This window comes from Crinia signifera, chromosome 4 (genome assembly GCF_055691185.1).
Source record: "Crinia signifera chromosome 4, ASM5569118v1, whole genome shotgun sequence".
In the NCBI taxonomy this organism is placed as follows: Eukaryota; Metazoa; Chordata; class Amphibia; order Anura; family Myobatrachidae; genus Crinia; species Crinia signifera.
In genome coordinates this window covers 168,776,709-168,799,253 of record NC_139220.1, presented here as the reverse complement: position 1 = coordinate 168,799,253, position 22,545 = coordinate 168,776,709, and the positions used below count along the sequence as shown (strand labels likewise).

The following is a 22,545-nucleotide window of genomic DNA, read 5'->3' as shown; positions in this document are numbered from 1 at the left end:
AGAAGGGCGCCTCCTAGTGTAGTATTATAATTCTCAGTATCCCTTCACCACAGGTAAAGACGTACAGGCACCCCAATGTTAAAAGGTGTACCGTAATCAGTGGCCTTTCACCACTTCTTATGAGCGAATTCCCAGTTTTTTTCACAGGGTATTTTCTAACACCAAAACTGCTTTCCCTCTGGTTTTCTTCTCCCTGGTGACTCACACCGTGGTCCAAATGCATAAAGGATATAAAGAGCAGAAAAAGAGGAACAAACTAGTGTAATATAGTTTACACTTTTAATGGTTACCGCAAATGATACAATAAAAACTCGTACAATAAAACAGAAATATGAGGCTTATCTGATGTTGCTCTATACAATCATCCTCTCAAGGTCTGGAACTGTGTCCCCTCAACGCGTTTCATCCCTTTAGGACTTTCTCAGGAGTGGGTTTAGGTTAGCTCCATACCCTCTATTTATAGCAAGGGGACTGATTCAATAATCAGCCCCATTTCCCGCTTTTTTTCAAACTAATTTCCTGTTCCTGTACTTGGAATGCATGAAATGACGTCATTTGGAACGCATACTTCCTGTTTCTAAGATTCCACAACTTCCGTTTTTTTTTCCTTTTATTTAGGCCTCTACAGACGTATATAACGTCTGTGGCTTCTATCTTAAAGGAGCGCATACATGCCTCCTCCTAGAGGTCCATATTAATATGCCCGAAGTTTTACTTTACTTCAGATGGATTCCGCCGCGCTTCATATGCGGCTTCCGGAATTTGGAACGCAAGTTCCGCCCGCGGGTGGAACGCAGGGCTCTTCCGGATTGTTTTGAGTGGATGGATCACGCCGCACTTCATACGCGGCTTCCGGGCTTTGGAACGCAAGTTCCGCCCGCGGGTGGGATGCAAGCTCCCTCCAGGTTACTCCTTCGTGTATCCTGTCTATTGATTGTGTTGTCATAGCGACAACACAACAAATCTGATCCTCACTTTGCATGGTTTTTAATATACAACGGATGATGCTACTTAGTATAACATTGGAGACTGTTTTCACCAGTCCCTAATTAGCATTAATATACCGATCCCCATTATCTTAGGTTCCGGGATTGCAGGTTCGTGCGTTACAGACTTTACGGTTACAATGCCAGATCTGAGAACCGCATTTCCCCCGCATTCCTTTCCCTATATAGGTTGCCCACCCTCATATTGCACTATAAATTTCATAAATATGGGGCTAAGGTACCAAAATACAATACAATATACAAACATCAAAAAGAATTTTCAAGGATCTGTCATATAAAAAAATAGTGAAAAACATGATAAAAAATGATTAAAAAATATAATAAAATGTGTCCCTAAAAAAATCACCCCTGCAAGTATTCGTTTAGAACTGCTGGCATTTTTTAGGGACACATTTTATTATATTTTTTAATCATTTTTAATCATGTTTTTCACTATTTTTTTATATGACAGATCCTTAAAAATTCTTTTTGATGTGGGAATTCGCTCATAAGAAGTGGTGAAAGGCCACTGATTACGGTACACCTTTTAACATTGGGGTGCCTGTACGTCTTTACCTGTGGTGAAGGGATACTGAGAATTATAATACTACACTAGAAGGCGCCCTTCTCACTCTCTTTTTATATATATATATATATATATATATATATATATATATATATATATATAATTTCAAGTGTTCTCTCTTCCCCTTTAGTAATTTGTGGAGTAGGGGGTGGCGGGTCTTGCTGCCACTTTCCCCCAATATGTCGCAGATTTTGGCGGTCCAAAGTCGCTCCTAAATGGTGCATGATTTTGTTCTCGCCCTGACGGACATCTCGCCCTGACGGAGATCCACAGAAATGTATTTTGTTTGAAGCAAAGGTATTAGACCCAAGGTGACAGGGTGGGTAGATTATTAGCTAGGAAGTTGAGAGCAAAAACGGCAAGGGATCGAGTAAATGTGGTAACCAACCATCATGGGATGAAGGTATCTGACCCCGCGGATATTGCATCCGCCTTCACCAAGTACTACTCATAGCTGTATAACCTAAAATATGATGCTATACCCCACAACCCCCTACCCTGACTAAAAACCACAGATCTCCATAAATTAGATCTTCCCTGGTCAGAGAAAGAACTCCTCCAAGTTATCAAGTCTCTCCCACAGGACAAGGCCCCAGGCCCAGATGGGTTTATTAACAAATTTTACACTAGCTTTCAAGAGGTTTTGTCCCCAGTGCTGCTGCCGGTTTTTAATGAAGCTTCGGCAGCGGTCTCATTCCCCGCTGAAATGTTGGAGGCCAGAATAGTTCCCCAAGCAGGGTAATTATCGTCCGATAGCCCTCCTGAACATAGATGTGAAGATCTATGGCAAATTAATAGCTAGCAGACTAAATCCTTTACTCCCCTCCTTGGTCTCTCGAGATCAGGTGGGATTCATCCTTGGTAGACGGTCTCCGGACAATACCGGGAGACTCATCAATGTCCTGGATGCCTTCTCTGCATCTACGGAACTGCTCCTACTGCTTTCGCTGGACACAGAGAAGGCTTTTTGTTGGTTGCATTGGGGCTATCTCAATGCAGTGTTGGGGAAATTAGGCACTCTCCTCTATTTCAGCTATATATTCCAACCTCACCACTAGAGTATATGTGAATGGCGTCCTGTCCTCCCCTTTTCAAATTTCCAACAGTACTCGACAGGGGTGTCCATTATCCCCATTGGTTTTTGCTTTGGTGATAGAACTCCTTAAAGGAAGCTATTCGATCCGATGAGATGATCCAGGGACCTACCGTATTCAACAGGGAATACAATATTAATTATATTAGTGGATCCAGACATTTCACTACACCATTTGCATTTGACTCTGACGGAGTATTCTGCTGTCATATTATAAATTAAACACCACCAAGACAGAAGCCCTACCGATAAACTTCCCCACTGATCTCCTTCAATCTGTGAAAATCCAGTATTCTTGGCAGGATAGGAGCCTAAAACATCTTGGGATCCATTTTACCCCGAAAGTCTCAGACTTAATATCCGCCAACTACCTCCCTCTCCTTCATAAAATCTCCTTATACTATCTGATTGGACGATGCACCATATATCGTGGGTTGACCGCATTGCTTCATTGTAAATGATGGTTCTCCCCAAATTGATGTAATGTTTCGCACGATCCCTATCTTACTCTCTAAAGCTATGATCTCTAAATGTAATGCATCCCTCATAAAATGTCTGGAGAGGGAAAAAACCTAGGCTGGCTCGCTCTACAATGTCGCTCCCTACATTTAAGGGAGGTCTAGCCTTCCCCGACTTAAGTGTATCCTCTCCCCTCTTAGTGCTTGGTTTGTAGACAATGACCCCAAACCGTGGGTCCAACTGGAAATGGGCCTAGTCGCACCTCTCCCATTGGCTGATGTCCTTTGGCTCCAGAACCAGAGGGTCATCGTCTCATGGCTCAGTCGGTAGTGGTTCATTCAGCGCGGAGGGCATTGCAGGAATTAGTCTCTAAAATAGATAACGCTCCCCTTCCTTCCCCTAACCTGTCGATGACTTTTAGTACCCATGATCCCTGACTTGAACTTGGACTCTTGGGTATCGGGTGGCCTGGTTTCACTTAACGAGGCGACCACTGATGGATGCCTCATGCCGCTCAACCAACTCCAATCCCGTTTCACCCTGCCACATAGGGACTTCTATAAATACCTACAAATCCGCCATGGGCTAACCAGTGTAACTCAACCCCCTCATAAAATTGTTGCATCTCCAAATTACATGAGACTTATTACATAGAGTGGATAGTAAAGGGGGAATTAGTAAGTGGTATAACTACATCATAGACCTCTATTTTCCCTCAAAATTGAATGCCATGGCTGTGTGGGAATCTGATCTTTCCTGCTCATTATCAGATGAAGACTGGCAGGGGGTGTACAATATATGCTTTAATGTATCTAAATGTATATCTCATGTGGAGCATTTCTATAAATTGCTCCATCGTCTATACCTTACCCCTGCCAGACTCCATGGTATCTGGCTATCTCAATCCAATGCATGCTGGCACAACTGTGGGGGTTGTTGGTACATTATATCATATTTTTTGGTCCTTCCAATGCCCTTGCTTCCCTCTGGACAGCGGTTTTTGCCCTTATATCCAACAACCTAGGCTACCATGTACTCCCTCTACCTAAATTTGCACTTCTACATATTTATGTTGATGCTCTCTCCCCGAGTGATAGATATGTGATGGGCCATATATTAATATCAACTAGGTTAATAATTGCACGACAGTGGTGCACCGCCCAAGTCCCCACTCTAGCAGCGGTAGAACAAGCAATTCAATCTCACTATGAATACGAAACTGCGGGCCTACTTTTCTCCGGTGGCCCATCCAATCATGCCCTCCGTTGGTCTTCGTGGTGTACATATAGGTCCCTCCACCCATAGGGCCATTATGTTTGCAGTCCTATTATATACCCCTTGAAGTGAGTTTCTAGATAAGTTAAAAACCCCCGGCTGTCAATGCCCTAAACTGAAACAGTTTCTCTATTCCTATGACCAGCACATGTATGTGAATAACTGTTTGGATATATTTATATATTGTCTGCTTGCAATGTTATGTATTATCTCTTTGTCTCCTGATAATGTATTGTGAACCAATGACTATGTCCTCCTTCCCCCATTGTCCCATTAAAAAAATCTAATTTAAAAAAAAATGTTTTTATAAATTTTGCTCTTCGTGTTTTTTCTTTATATTTCGTATGTGCTCACTTATCCTTGATTTTAGCGGTCTTATTGTTCGTCCTACATACTGTTTTTGACACCCACATTCCATCAAATAAAAAACGCCCTTACCATTGCATTCATGCTGATGTATAATGGACACTAAGACATTTCTAGCATTATACATAAAGATATTATGGATGCATTTTTTCACATATTGTATATAAAGTTCTTATACGTGCAGAAATTCTTATGGACAAAAAGAGAAGATTAGCGCTAACCCGACATCGAGTTCCACAGAGGTGAGTACAGGATGAGGAGAGTGGGATGTGTGCCGGGGGACCTGCAAGGAGGCAAGCAGTCACCGCAACAGGCCCATAGAGAGCCCGGAGCGACGGTTCACAGAAACCCTCTATGGACGGAGAGCAACGCATCAAGTTTACCGCAGCACGGACAGCGGTGTTACTCACACAGCTCCCGGTGCGAGCGGACCAGAGGCACAGCTCAGTAGTCCAGGACCAACTGCGTAGGGTCACCAATAGTACTCCATCCCAGAAAGCACACCCACTGACCAAAAATGGAGTAAAGAGGTACCTGACGACTAAACAAGTAACTTTAAAACTATAGAAACCAAAACAGCGGGACGCCGCTGAATTGGTTTTACAAGAGAGAGACAAAACATTGCTAGGAGGGTTGCACCCTAGCTTAATGACATTTAATGCTGAAGTGAAGTGAAATTCCGCTCCCTTCACTCATTTGTTTTATATGTTTTTCATTTTTTTGCATATCTTTTTGCTTATTTGTTTGATATAATTTATCCCTGTGTATACATATTCATTAATTGATTCGTGTTAAGTGCACGCAGAACCCAGTTATCACTTGCAGAAGGTATTTGCATAAGATATTATTGTGCCACTACTGTATACAGTGAAACAACCAAAAAGTAAATTAAGTGTTTTTAAAGAACTCTTGCTCATGTATTAAATTTAGGTTATAACACACAGTACTTTACTGAAAAACACTGCAAATAAAATTATTGGGAAAATTGAATTGTCTCTACACAAACACGCAACGTAAATCCCCACAAATAGGCAGAGCGCAAACCAAATTTACTGAGGTGCTAATTACTGTAAGTCACCTGTGGCCAAGCATGGATAAACTTAAGATCTGCTGCCAAACGTAATAGCCTCCAAGTTCAGCGGCCTTGTGGGATGCTGGGTGAACTCGGAGATATCTTTAAAGGGGCAGCAGTTATAAAGCAAAACCGTGCCTGGTAAATGATTGCCCCTTTTGGAGGCTATTACATTGGGCCACTGGATCTTTTGGGTGCTTAAAGGTCACGTATGAAATCCTACAAACTATGGGGATTTATTAACAGCAGTATGAATTTTTTATATATATTTATATTTTTGTGATTTATTTTTTTTTTTTTTTTCAAATCAAATATTGGCTTTTTTGAGAAAATCAAACTTTTGCTGAGCTGCAGATAAAATTAGAAAAAAATGTTAATAGCAAATTTGGTATTAAAACATTGATACTTTAAAGGCATATAACTTGAAGACCGTTGGACATACTGTATGAGCCTAAGATTTGGGGGTTTTATAAAAATCTGAAACCTGTTTATTTTGGCGTGGAATAACCCTAATATTTATTTCATAAGCTTATGTAACTAATCTTTTTTTATTAGTTTCATGTCAAATGCCCTTGAATGCTGGCAAGGCTATAGTGCAAATGAGTTCAAAAAGAATGGGCAGTGTACCTAGTTGTGGCTTGGCTTACTAAATCACACCCATTGCTCAGCACAGCACTTGTGCCCTGGGGGCCAATTTGAATGCATGCACATTTTAATGCTGGGCAGTGGCTGAGCACCCGCTCAGACGCTGCCCGGCTTCTCCCGTCTACAGCTGTGTGGGTTTGCGCTGCGTGACGTGTTCAGAGTCCACCACCGATCCCAGTAGAACTGCCACTTCGCTCCCAGCCGCACCTCACACGTGAGTAACTGAGCAGTGCGAGGGTGGGTTTCTTTTATAAGGGAGGCCAATCCCAATTCCTGGGATTGAAAAAATGTCCCGTATATTGCATTCCTATTTGAGCCGATGTGATGGGTAACATCAGTATTCCCATGTATATGGAGAGATATTTTATGTTGTATTTGGCTGTTGTATTTACTTTCTCAATTGATGCCTCACTGTTTTGCTCTAGTTAATCTTCTTGGTGACAGTCTCTTATGTTATATTTATGATCGTGCAATCTGACATCACTTATTTGTAAATATGGATGTACAGATGGAGTCACGCTTGTTTATACCGCCGGAACGCCATAGCTTAACATCTTGTGCAAGTGTCTCGCATACTCATGCGTCCATTGCTGCTAATGGGGCATGCAAGCATCTCCCGTGCACCCCATTCTGGTGTGCCTCGCCAAATGGTGCACCAAGAGCGGCATATATAAAGGTGGTTCCATCTGTACAGGTAGAATTGTAAAGTTGAAGGAGAACAACAGATCATTGCTATGAGTTACAATGCATTTATGGCATGTTCCAGGGGAAGGAAAAGCCAATAAGAAGCAGAGTAACAATGTAGCAGGTGCACTTAATGCCAAAAGCAACTTTAATCCATGTAATACAGATACACAGAAAAGCAACCAGCTGGATTTAATTAGATTTGGAGAATAGACCTGTCCGTAGATAGATTTTAATTCTCACCTCTGTGGTAATCTTTAAACCACCAATTCCAGGTAGGATTGCAAAGCTTAATAATTTTGTTAGTTAGCCGGCATGAAATGCCAAGGAAATTTGTGATCAAACTGCTCACTGATATGGGCAAAATTAAATACTATTTAGAAAAATAAAGAACAGTTGCTATTAAAAATGTAAACTACAGTATAATCTTTAATTTATTAAATACACTGACATTCTGAGAAAAAACTGCATCGTTAAACAGTCTGTTACATTTCTATGGTGCCATGAAATAATTCATAAAATATAGCTGAACCTTTGTTCAGTAGTTTAGTCTTTATTACAATACAGATAGTATTTGAGGCCATTCTTTAAAACTAAGATTGTAGATTAAAACAATAACCATCTCAAACAATGAGCAAACCGCATATTGTATACATTTCATAGTAAATACAACATTGCCTATCACTCAACAAACTGCACAAAGAAATCAGACTTTTTGTGACACAAGTGAGTGAAATATAACATCCTAGGTAGAAGGACACAAGGAGCCAAATGTAACAGCCCAGGATTTGCTGAAGCCACTTAATGACTATCTCGCCAAAATCATCGCCACTGTCATAAATTAAGATTTGTTACATTTGACTCATATAAAAAAAAAAAGTTGGAAGAGTAACAAGACATAGAAATGTAAACCTGAAACTGAACATAGATAACAATAAAATAAAACAGTGGTTCTCAAACTCCGTCCTCAAGGAGCACTAAAGGTCCATACACACCGGGCAATTTTGTCCAGTGTGTATGGATGCTATGGAAAGCTGTCCACCCTATCGTTCGTCTGCTAGTAATACCAACAGATGTGCGGTGGGACCATCGATGATGCGGGAGCGTGCATCAGCATTCACCGTTGCCCTGTACACTCTGGATGGCTCTTAAACTCAAAGCAGCTCAAGACAAAACTTAGCTGCTTTCAGCTCAAAGTCGCCCAGTGTGTATGGGCCTTTACAGTTCATGTTTACCAGGTTATCTGGCAAGTGTACTGTGTATCACAAATTGGGCCACATGTACCATGTATCAAAAAATGGAGAATGATAAACAACTAGCCAATCAGCACTTGTCATGTTACCAACTGGGTTGGAAAAATGACAGTTATGAGATGATTGGCTGGTTGTTTATCACTCTTCATTTTATCACTTTTTTAAGCTTGATTCTTTTGGCCCTAAAGGTGCCCATACACAGTAAGATTTTTCCCATGCATTTTGAACTTTATCGCATCGCATGCGATTTGCGTGTGATGCAATACGATCAGAAGACAGTACAAAAAACTATCTGCAGCACATACTTTTTGTACTGTGTCATGAGATGCCCGTGGGAGCGCGAATCACAAAGCACGGTGCAAACACACCGTGTATGCGCACCTTTAGTCTCCTTTTAAAAATCCAAAAGTGACCTGGAAAATGAACAGTTAGTACTCCTTGAGGAACTGTTAGTGCTCCTTGAGGACCAAGTTTGGAAACACCTTTACTACACCAAGTCAGTTCACATCTCCCCAAACTTAACAGCAGCAACAAACTTTTATGTTTAATCAATGAGAACAGGACTGGTACATAAGCAAGTTCTTCTCATTGATCCCGAACGTATGGCTATTCTCGTTATCGTAAGGTGAAAACTGTTTCTTCTGAGTTTGGTGATCATGTTAGAATCAATTAGTGTGTTTAATGCAACACTAAGCTAACAAAGACTACCTTAAATAACCACAGCTATTCAAAGATAACATTACCGTTTCCCTTGAATAGTACAATTTCTTTATGGATGTATATATTAGGTTTTGAATATTTTCAATTTTGTGGTCTGCTCTGCCTCCCAGTGGTCTTTAGTTGCAGTAATATGATGAATTAGTATAGCAGTCAGAAAAACATACTGTGCATCTGCATTCCTGTGCAATAGTGCACTGAATAGACATGTCACAATTTCCACTGTTACATAATTCACTGTTATTTTGAGAGCAAAGTTCCTGATTTTCAAACATGCCCATTTTTGTTTCATGTAATTTACTGCACTGCAAAGACAATGGATTCATTTTTATTTCTAGGACATGTTCAATGTTGTCTTTTGGCAAACTAACACCAGTATCATTTTCACATTTACCATACATACAACATTGTGGCGCAGGTATTGTTTCCGAATTGGTTTGTTTTTTATTTAATTTAGTGTCAAATGCTTGTCTCATATTAGCTTCACCGGTTATGTCTCCCTTCTCTTCATAGTTTGATTCCTGCAATAGATGTGTTTGTCAATAGTACCAATAACAATACATTATTTAAAATTCAAAAAATTCTTGGAATAAACCTTAGATTGCTCACTATACATCTTATTCTGGGTACATACCTAGCCAACTTATTTGACGACCAATAAACCTGCTGGAAGAGTGGCTGATATGCTCAACAAGCAATATATCGCCAAGTGTGTACCCAGCATTACTCAAAAGTCTAAGAATTAAGTGCATTTAATATACATTTAAAACAGTTAAGGCACATACACACTGTGAGACTTTCAGCTGAGTTTACTCGTTTGAGCGGCATTCAGCTTGAAAGCCGTCCAGTGTGTACAGGGCAGCAATGAGGATTGATGCACACTCCCGAATAATCGCCGGCCCAGCCGTTCATCTGCTGGCATTACCAGAGAGAGGTAGTGGACGGCTTTCCATAGTGTCCCACTATAGGAAGCCACCCACCCTGGGGAAACTTGCAAAAGCAGTCGAAAAACACTAAGTGTGTATGCACTGAGCATTTTTCAGACCAGCGTTTTTCCCCATAGGTAGTAAAACATCTACTGTAGCTGATTAAACTGAATTTTTATACTTACTGCAATTTTAAGATTTATTGTTGACAGTATTTTTATTTATATTGCTGAAAGAAAATGATGTTTTTCTGGAACTAAAGCGTTATATACAATTGTATGTTGTATATAAAATTTTAGCCGTCACATTTAAATACAGATTATTAAAAGCTCAAATTTGATTCATTTATCAAACCTTTGATTTTCAGCGTAAATTTTAAGTATTAGTTCTTAAAAATCTAAAAGCTCTCAAATGTCCAAAACAATGTTTAGAAAAGTATTACAATGTCTATATCACAGCCATTATACTAAATATGTCCATGTATCATATATAATAAAAGGCTAATGCTGCTCCTTACCTCTATGGGGGAATGCACATGATTTATGTACCGGCGGCAGCTAGATGGGGCCAATTCAAAGCAATTCAAGTGTTGCTCCTTTAAGCAGCACACAGCCGCTGGCGCTAACATTACTGTTATGTTGTTATATTTAAAAATAAAAAAACAGCAAAACAGTTGACTACATTTGCACCCAGAAAATAACAGAATTTGAGATATGATAATTAATGAATAATCATTATCATGTACCTGGCTGGATGGACCATTCATTGTGTTAGGATTAATTCTGCAATCTATGTTTGGCATCTGTGATGATCTAAACAAGGAAAGTGACATTTAATTATTTTTTTTTTTAAGTACACAAAATAATCACACAACAAAGACGTGATTTCTCTTGATTTTAATATATGTACCTTCAATAGTAATTAATTTTCTGGGACTTTTAGAAGTCACACAAACACATACTTATATTAAGCGTTTCCTGCAGAATGCCAAATCTAGTCCAGTTACAGAAACCAGGAAATGAGACTGAAGAACAAATATTTATTATTTATTTATTTATTAACAGTTTCTTATATAGCGCAGCATATTCCGTTGGAAGAAGGAAGAATTCATAAGTGGAACAATTTGAGATAGAGTATATAAATGTATAGCAGCTTATCACCACAGTATTGGTACTATAGTGATGCAAAAGAAAGGATCTTAAGTTAAATATAAATCTAGAAAACAGATGTCCTTAAGGGCCTTATTTTGGTTCATTCTTTCTGACAAAATCCTTCTTAGATGGGCAAAACCATGTGCACTGCAGGGGGGGCAGATGTAACATGTGCAGAGAGAATTAGATTTGGGTGAGTAATTTTGTTTCTGTGCAGGGAAAATACTGACTGCTTTATTTTTACACTGCAATATAGATCTCACTTTGAAGTAAAACCCCACCCAAATCTAATTCTCTCTGCACATGTTACATCTGCCCCACCTGCAGTGCACATGGTTTTGCCCATCTAAGAAGGATTTTGTCAGAAAGAATGAACCAAAATAAGGCCCCAAGTGAGATATGAACATTTATTTAAACATCAAATTCTATAATGGTGCCATACGAAAGGAAACATACTGTGTTTCCCACACTTGCGAAGTAAAGGTGCATACACACTGTACGATTTTTATGAGAAATATCATTGTTTTTAGTCCTTATGAACGATATTGGGCAAAAAATTGTACAGTGTGTATGGGGAGAGCCGACGAGCAACGAACGACGATGCACATGCCTGCCGGTCGGTCATCACCCGCGTTCATCGCCAGTGCAGGCAGGTCAATTTTTACCTGCTCTGTCATCGTTTGCCGGGTGGATGCGGCAGATGATTGATGCACTGGGAGACAGTCGTCGGAAGCCACGCCTCCTGAACTCCGCCATCACACAGCGCTGACAGTGGACTGGAGAGTGCATTGCTGGACTGGAGAGCATGCTGCCAGGAGGGCACTCACCAAGGATAGCGGTGAGTATGTACAGTTTTTGATTTTAAAGAAACCACTGACCACCAATGTTTTTAAAAATAAAACTTCCACCCCACTGGCTACCCATGGTTTTATTTTTCAAATCTAAGCATACACTGACCACCAATGGACAATTTATTATCAGCCTGGCACCCACTGCCAACGGGTGCCTGGGACAGCCCCGGGAGTCAACCCTGCCCGGGGGGGGGTTGCCTTTGAAGGGGGGACACCTATATTGGGGGTGTACCTACTCTTGCAGGGAACCAGGCAGGGTTGACCAGCCAGGGTGTTATGTGATGGCCGGGGGAGCTTGTATAAAAAGTCCCCCCGGCTGTGGCAGTACACCGCTGGCTGTTGGAGCCTGGTGCTGGTTCTAAAATACGGGGGACCCCTACACTTTTTGTCCCCCATAATGTTGGAACCAGGACCGGTCCAAGAACCTGGTGCTGATTCTTAAAATACAGGGGACCCCTATTCATTTTGTCCCCTGTATAAGAGCCCAGGCTGATTATACTTGGGAGGAGAGACACCTCGCTAATTAAAAAAAAATATATATTTTTTTTTATTCTTCTACAAACATACAGTGAAATTTAATAAAGCTGTTTACACACTGGGCGATATGCTCACTGAACAATTATCACTCAGTGGGCATATAGCCCAGTGTCTCGTTTTCATCAGTGATTAGCTGATGAAAATGACACTCTGCCGGGGGAAGCCGCTGGTTGCAGGAGCATGCTCCTGTGACCAGCGATCACGCCCCATACACACACTAGCCACCAATCAGGTGTCGGCTTATCGAAAGCGGACTCCGGTTTGGCCACAAGGCGACCAATTGTGCCATTCAGAGTTAGAATCGCTGAATGTAAACACTACATTCAGTGTTTCTCGCTGTTCGTTCTGGCATCGGGTACCAGCGGTTTGTTTTTTTGCCAAGTACCTGGATGCCTACATGGAACGAAGAGGATGTGATAAACGCCAAAGGGGCTGGTAAGTATAATTTCCTTCAACAGGTACCAAAATGGATTATCTTTAGGACCAGCGGACGGACATGACTACATGTCAAGGTAATTAAGTATCAGTGTGTATGGGATATATGTAATAAAGTTATCCTTTACTGGGGTGTCAGTGTGTGTTTGATTAACTATTTGTACTGTTGTGTAACTATAATTTCCAGCAGGCCCTTTAATGCCCCACATCCTGGGATTGGTTCCAAGTCACTGCTTGCGGTGCAGGCTTGCTGGGTCTCAGTTCCACAACAATACATAATACTTTTATTTCTATTTTTGAAACCATTTCCATCAGCCTCGTGCCAACAAAACAGGGGCTCCGGGCTTCAGCCTGGGCAGGGTTAATCCTGGATTGGCGTACCCCTTTATTGGAGGGGTCCCCACTCCCCCCCAGGTTCCCTGCCGGGGATGTCCGGTCAGGGGGTATAATGCTTCAGCTGCGGGAACTTATATAATTAGTGTCCCCCGGCTGTGGCATTACCCTGCTAGCTGGTTGGGCCTGGTGCTGGTTCTTAAAATACAGGGAACCCTTTTTTGTCCCATGATTTTTTTAAGCCAGGACCAGCTCTTTGAGACCGGGGCTGATTGGGGGCTTTTTTTATTTATTTTATTCAGCCTGAACGGATCTGACTGATCTGTGCAGGCTGCTGACTCGTATTTGTATTTAGTGGCCGTGTATACATTTTAAAATGTTTTAATGCCTGCTTGCACCATGTATATTTGCCCCCACACTGCCCAGTAATAATCATATTTATAATTGGACAACCTTTTACATTGGGTACAAGGGGATAACTTGTGTGTCTAAAGGATTAATGTCAGTGTGGTATTTGGTGTTTGTTGTAGTTTACTTTGTGTATTATGAGTTTTTGTTTATGGGGGTGTTTTTAACAATTTTTTTGTATAACAATGTTTATTACAGAAATGTTAAGTGACAACCAAAAAAAAGAATTCTGGACTGGATTCATCAATCTTTACCAAGCTAATGATTGTCTTTGGAGAGTAAATAGCAAATACTACAGCAACAACCATAAGAAGGAAACAGCATTCCAACAACTTGTCACATACAATAAAAGCCAATACAATGATGCTAACATCATCTGGGTCAAGAAGAGGATTCAGAATTTGCAAACAGTTTTCAAGAAGGAGCACAATAGAGTGGAGGATTCCCAATGTTCGGGAGCAGGGACGGCTCAAGTTCACAAGCCATCACTGTGGTATTATAACCAACTCTGCTTCACCGTGGACAAGACCCCAAAAGAAAGTCGACATGCACACAGAAGCCAGGACTGCCCGAGGGTTTAGAGGATAAGCAGTCGGGCAGTGATGAACTGGTATGTAAATATAGATACGTGTGTGTGTGTGTGTGTGTGTGTGTGTGTGTGTGTGTGTGTGTGTGTATATATATATATATATATATATATATATATATATATATATATATATATATATATATATATATATATATATATAGAGAGAGAGAGAGAGAGAGAGAGAGAGAGAGAGAGAGAGAGAGAGAGAGAGAGAGAGAGAGAGAGAGAGTGTATTTCAAATGGCAGCACCCAGCTGATTTTGCAGCAAACAGACATAACTTTTGGCACATGTCTCCATGAGTTTCATTTTGCTGCAATATCCGCTAGGTGCCACCGTTTGGAACACATATACATATATATATATATATATATATATATATATATATATATAAATATATATATATATATATATATATATATCTTGCTGGGCATGGCAACTCGGTAGCTATTATTTGGAGGGTGCTAACCATTGGACTAGTGTCCTTGAGTCTCCAAAACAATGTCATCTGCAGGCAGAGAGTGAAAATACATCTCATTTTCACACATGCACAAACACAGAAGTTAGCAGACTAGTTTTCAAAGCTTTTTTACTAGTATGTACATATATACAGTACATACATTTTATGAGCAAACTTTAGACTGGAGAAGTATTCTAGTGGACACTTTGCTATGGATTTATCTAGTCATGTGCAACTTGGAATTAATTATAATGTACCTGTTCAACGTTCCTTCAATCTAAACCATGGATATTTGCCATATCGTCACATTTTCACTTGCACACCTTCCATTTTTGACAAATATGGTCTTTCTACAGGCTATGTTTTTGGTTTAAAAATATAAATTGTTTTGATATATATATATTTAACTCATTCTAGCTAGTTTTCTGGGACTTGGAAATGGACCCTGACATCAGTGCTCTGACAGACCAGGAAGTTACTAAGGTCGACATGCCACCTCATTAACCTGCTTTCAAGAAGAGATTATTTTCTTAAACATGCAGAGGAGGTCCTTAGGAAACCCCCGGAAGAATTCATGGTTTTCCATGAATGTTGGGTTCGAGATGCAAAAAATGAATCCCGTCCAGGCACGAAGATTCAAACAGATTGTATATGATGCAATGGCATGTGCACTCGATGACCAACTACCCGAGCACCTGGTGCTACCGTTACATAGAATACTGCAGCCCTCTGCCCCAGCCACCACCAATTACCCTTCATATCTGGCGTTTCCCCCTACAATGTACACACAGGGGGCGATTCACACATGTTTGATGCAATTCAATTTAGCTCCCCTAAACAATGCTGGGGGTTTGCGCACATAGCACTTTGAAAGAAGAGCATTTCATGCTACTACAAATTCATGATCTCCATTAAATATTACCCCATATGTACACATAAGATATATGTTATTAAATGGACACCACCCTGTTTTGTTTTTAATAAAAAGCACATTTTTAAATAGATTTTTTTTTTTTTTTAAGTAGAAAAATATCTCAATTTGGTAATTTATGAAAGATTAGTTTAATTTATAAGTTCTTCCTGCCATGTCACTGTCCACTCTCAAATAAAATATTGCATGTAGTCAATTGAACTCCCTTAATGCGCCATGGAAGCAGGGTGAGATCCAGTCAGCCATTAAAACATTGCCCCGCAATAAGGCCCCAGGCCCAGATGGGTTTATTACTGACTTCTACATTACATTTAGTGACCTGTTGACCCCATACTTGACAGACCTCTTTAATGAACTTTCTACAACGGGCTCTTCCCCTCCGGAATTAGTGGAAGCCCGTATAGTGACGATACCCAAACCAGGAAAAGATCCAGCCTTATGTCAAAATTACCGCCCCATAGCACTGCTAAACTGTGATATTAAATTGTTCGCCAAGTTGATGGCACTTCGCATCAACCAAATCCTGTCGTTGCTGGTGCACCCGGACCAGACAGGGTTTGTGCCTGGAAGACAGGCTTCGGATAACACCAGAAGGGTATTCAATTTAATTGACTCTCTCTCTGATGTCAATTAGACGCTGAAAAAGCATTTGATAGGCTGAACTGGCAGTATATGCAAGAAGTGTTGTCCCGCTTCGGCTTCAAAAATCGAATTCTTACATCGATCCTGACTCTGTATAGCTCCCCCTCGGCCCGGGTGTTCAGCAACGGTTTCCTATCTGACCCCTTTGTGATATCAAATGGTACCAGGCAGGGGTGCCCCTTATCCCCTTTAATCTTTGTCCTCTCTATAGAACCATTAGCCATATCTATTCGCAATGACCCTAACTTCCCAGGTCTGCAAATAGGCCCCCTTTGTCATAAACTCAGTCTCTTTGCTGATGACGTATTGCTATTTGTAACTAATCCCACCAGAACCCTTCCCTTCCTTCACGACACACTGGCCTCCTATAGCACTGCTTCCTATTATAAACTTAACACCACAAAAACTGACGCCCTCCCGATCAACCTCACCAAATCATTACCCCAATTACAGTCAACCTACAAATATAACTGGCAAACAGATTCGATAAAATATTTAGGTATACATATCCCCCTAACACAAGAAATGATTTCAATGTCAATTTCTCCCCACTACTCAACACTCTATCCAACTTAACCAGTTCCTGGTTGACTTATGACATTTCCTGGATGGGGCGTATGGCAGCATTCAAGATGTCACTACTCCCTAAATTAATTTTCAAGAAAAAAGGTTTTACAAATAACCAGCGCTAAGTAGATAATAAATGAAAATTATCTTCAATGTGGTATCTCTATTTTCTGCGTGTGATTCTTCCTGGTATAATATGGAAGTGAACTTACAATGCACTTCAATCAGGTGTGCCCGTAACGGTTTCTTTAAAGTAGACTTCACAATGCAGGAAATATCAACATGAACTCAATTTACATGGAAATTCAATCTCGCATGCACATCAATGGTTTCTTTGTCAATTGACGGTCGTAGACATCAGGGGACAGGTAAAGTAAGAAGAATTTATTACACAATGATCCACGGATCTACACGACAAACATAGGTAAAAGGTGTCCAAGTTAAAGCAGTGCTGATGAGCGGGTGCCGGCGGCTTCTCCCTCCGTGCTAGGCGTGCTGCAGACAACGCCGGGTAACGAGGGTGGTAGTGACGCTGCCGGGGTCCGTCCCGCTACTCCTGCTGACTGATATTGCGGCCCGATCAACGCGTTTCGGATATTAAGTATATCCTTTTTCAAGATGTGCCGCCTGGATTGCAGGGAGGTGCTTTTAACACCGGCCTGCTCCGTCACATGATGTTCAGCCGGCCAATGAAGTTTAACCTATGTCCGGCTCTAATCTATTCACTCTATCTTAGTATATTGCACACATAATTGAATATGTTTAAAATACCTAATTAAAAGATGCATGATTAATAAAAATACAATAAAATTGATCTAAAGCATTAACATAAAAAGTTGACATAAAAATCGACATTAAAAAAGCCGACATAAAAGCTCCATGGATTACAAAAATTGCACATTATACAGAATTGATTCAGCAGTTTATAGAATTAATTTAGCAGCATATACAAACAATGTTTAGCGACTTAACTGACTAATAACTCATTATAAACCGGACATTTATGAGAAGGAACATAATGACTTTTGTGTGTATCTAAATAATAATGATCAAAATATAGAATTGACATACACCATCAGTCCATCCTCTGTCAATTTCCTTGATCTAACCATTTTTATTGAAGATCTTAAAATTTGCACAAAAAATTATATGAAGCCGACAGACTGCTGCTCTTATATAAGCAGCGAGAGTAACCATCACGCTAATTGGATAAAGAGCATTCCATCCAGTCAATTTTATAGGCTTAGACGGAATTGCACCAACACCAGCGATTATGAGATCCAAGCAGGTGAAATGAGAGAAAATTTCAATCAAAAAGGGTACAATCAGATTTGGGTAGATGAGGCATATAATAAAACTTTGGATGCTGTTCCCATTACTAAAAATAAAATTACTAAACCGGAAAATACGGTTTATTACTAAATACACCTCCCAGCATAAACAACTGGAGAAGCTTATAAATAAGCATTGGGGAGTCCTTACTAAGGATCCCCTTCTTAAAGAATATGTGGGACATCGTCCTAAATTTGTATACCGCAGGGCGGACAATTTGAGTAACATTCTGGTTAGGAGTGCTCAAACCATCCCTAAAAGAACAACCAGAGTGTTATCCCAGGGGTTCTACCGCTGTGGTATCTGTCCAATGTTTAAAGTATGCAAATTTGCACCTAAAATTACAGAATATAAGTCGAATGTAAATAATGAAAAATTTACTATCAATGACTTCATTACATGTAACTCAAAGAACGTTGTGTATCTGTTGTAGTGCCACTGTGGAGAGCAGTATGTTGGGCGAACCAGCAGACACCTTAAAGACCACTTAGCCGAACATGCCCGTAATATTAGAAAAGGCTATGAACTGCATAACGTGTCTTTGCACTTTAAGGAGAAACATGATTGCGATATGAGAGGGTTAAAGTCATTTTGTGGAATCAAAATTTATAAGTCCAGTTGGAGAAAAAATTATGTTGAGGAACGTTTAGCCAAATTAGAAATGAAATGTATATTCACTCTCAATACCATGGTCCCTAAAGGACTCAATGTGGACTATGAATACAAATGGCTTATATGAAAAATAAGGGGGGTGGTATGGTGTTACCAATATACCACTAACTATGTTTTTTCTGTTTTCTCCCCTTGTTTCCCCTTCTCATAAATGTCCGGCTTATAATGAGTTCTTAGTCAGTTAAGTCACTAAACATTGTTTGTTTATGCTGCTAAATTAATTCTATAAGCTGCTGAATCAATTCTGTATAATGTGCAATTTTTGTAATCCATGGAGCTTTTATGTCTGCTTTTTTTATGTCGATTTTTATGTCAACTTTTTATATTAATGCTTTAGGTCAATTTTATTGTATTTTTAACATGTATTTTTATTAATTATGCATCTTTTAATTAGGTATTTTAAACTTATTCAATTATGTGTGCACTATACTAAGATAGAGTGAATAGACTAGAGTCGGATATAGGTTAAACTTCATTGGCCGGCTGAACATCATGTGACGGAGCAGGCCGGTGTTAAAAGCACCTCCCTGCAATCCAGGTGGCACATCTTGAAAAAGGATATACTTAATATCCGAAACGCGTTGATCGGGCCGCAATATCAGTCAGCAGGAGCAGCGGGACGGACCCCGGCAGCGTCACTACCACCCTCGTTACCCGGCGTTGTCTGCAGCACGCCTAGCACGGAGGGAGAAGCCGCCGACACCCGCTCATCAGCACTGCTTTAACTTGGACACCTTTTACCTATGTTTGTCGTGTGGATCAGTGGATCATTGTGTATTAAATTCTTCTTACCTGTCCCCTGATGTCTACGACCGTCAATTGACAAAGAAACCATTGATGGGTATGCGAGGTTGAATTTCCATGTAAGTTGAGTTCATGTTGATATTTCCTGCATTGTGAAGTCTACTTTAAAGAAACCGTTACGGGCACACCTGATTGAAGTGCATTGTAAGTTCACTTCCATATTATACCAGGAAGAATCACACGCAGAAAAAAGAAATACCACATTGAAGATCATTTTTATTTATTATCTACTTAGCGCTGGTTATTTGTAAAACCTTTTTTCTTGTATATTCCTATTGGGTTAGGGCGTTAACCCCTTACAAACTACCAGCTGCACCAGTTTATTCAGCGCTGGGTACACACCTATCCTGCTTACCCTAAATGAATGTATTTGTTCCGCACCATCCCCTACATTTTTCCCAAGAGATCCCTACAACTAGCTTCCTCCATGTTGACAAAATACGTCTGGTCAACCAAACCCCCAGCAATGGCTCGCTCCAAGCTATTGCTCCCTAGAGCCTTCGGTGGACTGGATCTCCCCGACTTATTCCACTACCAGTCAGCATGCCTCTTAGCCTCAATTAAATATTACACTGAATCTGACCTTCCTACAGCGCGGATGAGCATTGAACAATCTCGAACCCCCAATATACCATTATCAGATTTAATTAGGATTCCGAAGTATGCCAGACCTGCTCAACCAAACCTGCTCCCATCAACGAAAGTGACTTTGCATGCATAGGATCAGATACTGACCACTCTCCCTGCCCCGACAGCTTCGGTGTCTAACATATCCATCCAAACTATAGCAAAACTCATACCCAATCTAAATGTAAACATATGGAAAACCAATGGTGTCCTCTCTCTAGGAGACATTCTAGGCACCCGCTCCCTACTTCCCTTCTCTTCCCTACAACACCAATTCTCAATACCTACATCGGAATGCTTCCACTACCTACAACTAGCACATTGGTGGAAAGCCCACTTCGCTACCTACTCCCCTTCGGATGCCTCTTCCCAGATGGTTCACTCTAGGCCTTTTTTGTTAAATACGAGAGGAGACATTTCTTTCTGGTATAAAACTTTACTAACCCCTACTAGTTTCTCCAAGACGTCCTCCCATGTAAAATGGGAGTCCGATTTGGGGAAATCATTTACTTCCTCACAGTGGCGTCAGATCTTCCTTTCCTCCTACACAATGTCTCGTTGCCTAAACCACACTGAGATGCACATCAAGCTTATTAACAGACTCTACCTGATCCCAGATCGTCTACACACCTTCTGGCCGTCCTGCTCCAACCAATGTTGGAGACTGTGTGGATGTGTGGGAAACACATATTTTGGTCTTGCCCTAAAATTCTACAGTATTGGACTGAAGTCTTTAACTTACTTGCAATTGTTCTTAAGACCGTTATTACCCCTGACCCTTCCATTGCCCTATTCCATATCTACCCCCAAGAAATCCCACCGGAGAAAAGATATGTCCTAGGACATATACTCATTGCAGCACGTGCACACCTGGCTCAGCTGTGGAAACAACCTTCCCCCCCATCCTCAGTACAAGTTATTCTGAAAACGAACCAGCATTTTCTTATGGAGACTAACTTTCTTCCATTCTCACCCTCACTCTCTTCCCCCACACTCTCGCTGGCTTCCATGGCACACATACATTACGGAAGGTGAAGGTGCTTCACTCTTCCCCTCCACCCCTTCATCAAACATGCCACAGCCTAGCCTGATTGAATCCCTGGACGCTCAACAATGATAGGATTACCCACGGATACCTGTACACCCTGAGGGATAGGATTATTTGAGTTGTACTCTATGCTATGTTTAGCAATGACTGTGTTTCCTTTTCTAATTGTTTCTAATTGTTATGCTATTGATCGCTCTGCGAAGCGACATACTATATACTGTTATGTATTTTGATTCTACTTGTGTCCATCTCCCCCCCCCCCTCCCCCCTATTGTTCCCTTTTTCTTTTTTGTACCCCATGCAAAATCTGTACCAATAAAAATTTATTGATGGAAAAAAAAAATATTGCACGTAGTCTTCCCTGACTTTTTTGGCTTCAACAGGGGCCACTTCAGGAACCCATGCTCGGTGGACAGATGTAAAGCTTTCTGCATCTATGTTGTCTGAGACATCAGGCAGTGCTGCAGTGGGTTTTTGGTGTGCTTGACGTGTTCGGTGTCTCAAAAACTTTATAAAGTGCACAACATGCCAAGAAAACTATTTTGTCCACTCTAAAGTTTATTGCAGTGTGAAAAATATGGAAGCGGTTGCTTAAAATGCCAAACACATTCTCCTGTATGCCCCTCTGGAAAGGCGATAATTAGAGATTCTCCTCTCTCTGGTCAAACCTGTTTGAGCAACACAGATAGGGTTTGCAGGTGCACTATCCAGTCATTACTGCTAACATATATTCCTTTTATATTTCATTCATGAGGTTGTTAGCATACACTTGGCCAAAGATATGTACCTGTCCACCACATTAAGGTCACCTCTTTCGAGCAGGTCCCTAGTACTATGGGGTTCATGCCTGGGGGGCAGGGCACCCCCAAACCAGTTCAACAAAACCACCCCAGGGCATCACATAAATAAAATATAGCTTTGAAGTGTAATAGAGTGTAAAGTGTCATAGAATGTAGAGTATGTGTAAGCAACTAATAGTTTTAAAGGGTGTTTCAAAAGTAAAAAAATGTGGGAAAATATATGTGAAAAAATACACATTAAAAAAAAATATGTTTATGTGAGTCTATGTGTAAAGTAGCAATGTCCTGAAGTGGTCCA

The 22,545-nt window shown here is 40.7% G+C and overlaps 1 protein-coding gene across 2 annotated transcripts in view; it reads right to left on the bottom strand.

The window, feature by feature from the left end:
• Positions 1–7,698: 7,698 nt before the first annotated feature.
• Positions 7,699–22,545, bottom strand: part of REDIC1 (regulator of DNA class I crossover intermediates 1) — a 90,867-nt gene continuing 76,020 nt past the window's right edge. For both annotated transcript variants that reach the window (XM_083182941.1, XM_083182942.1), the window contains exons 5-6: positions 10,808–10,874; positions 7,699–9,657 (exon numbers count right to left, since the gene is read on the bottom strand). In XM_083182941.1, coding sequence (XP_083039067.1) covers positions 9,256–9,657; positions 10,808–10,874 — 469 coding nt within the window. In that variant the 3' untranslated portion in view covers positions 7,699–9,255. The remainder of the gene's footprint in view (positions 9,658–10,807; positions 10,875–22,545) is intronic.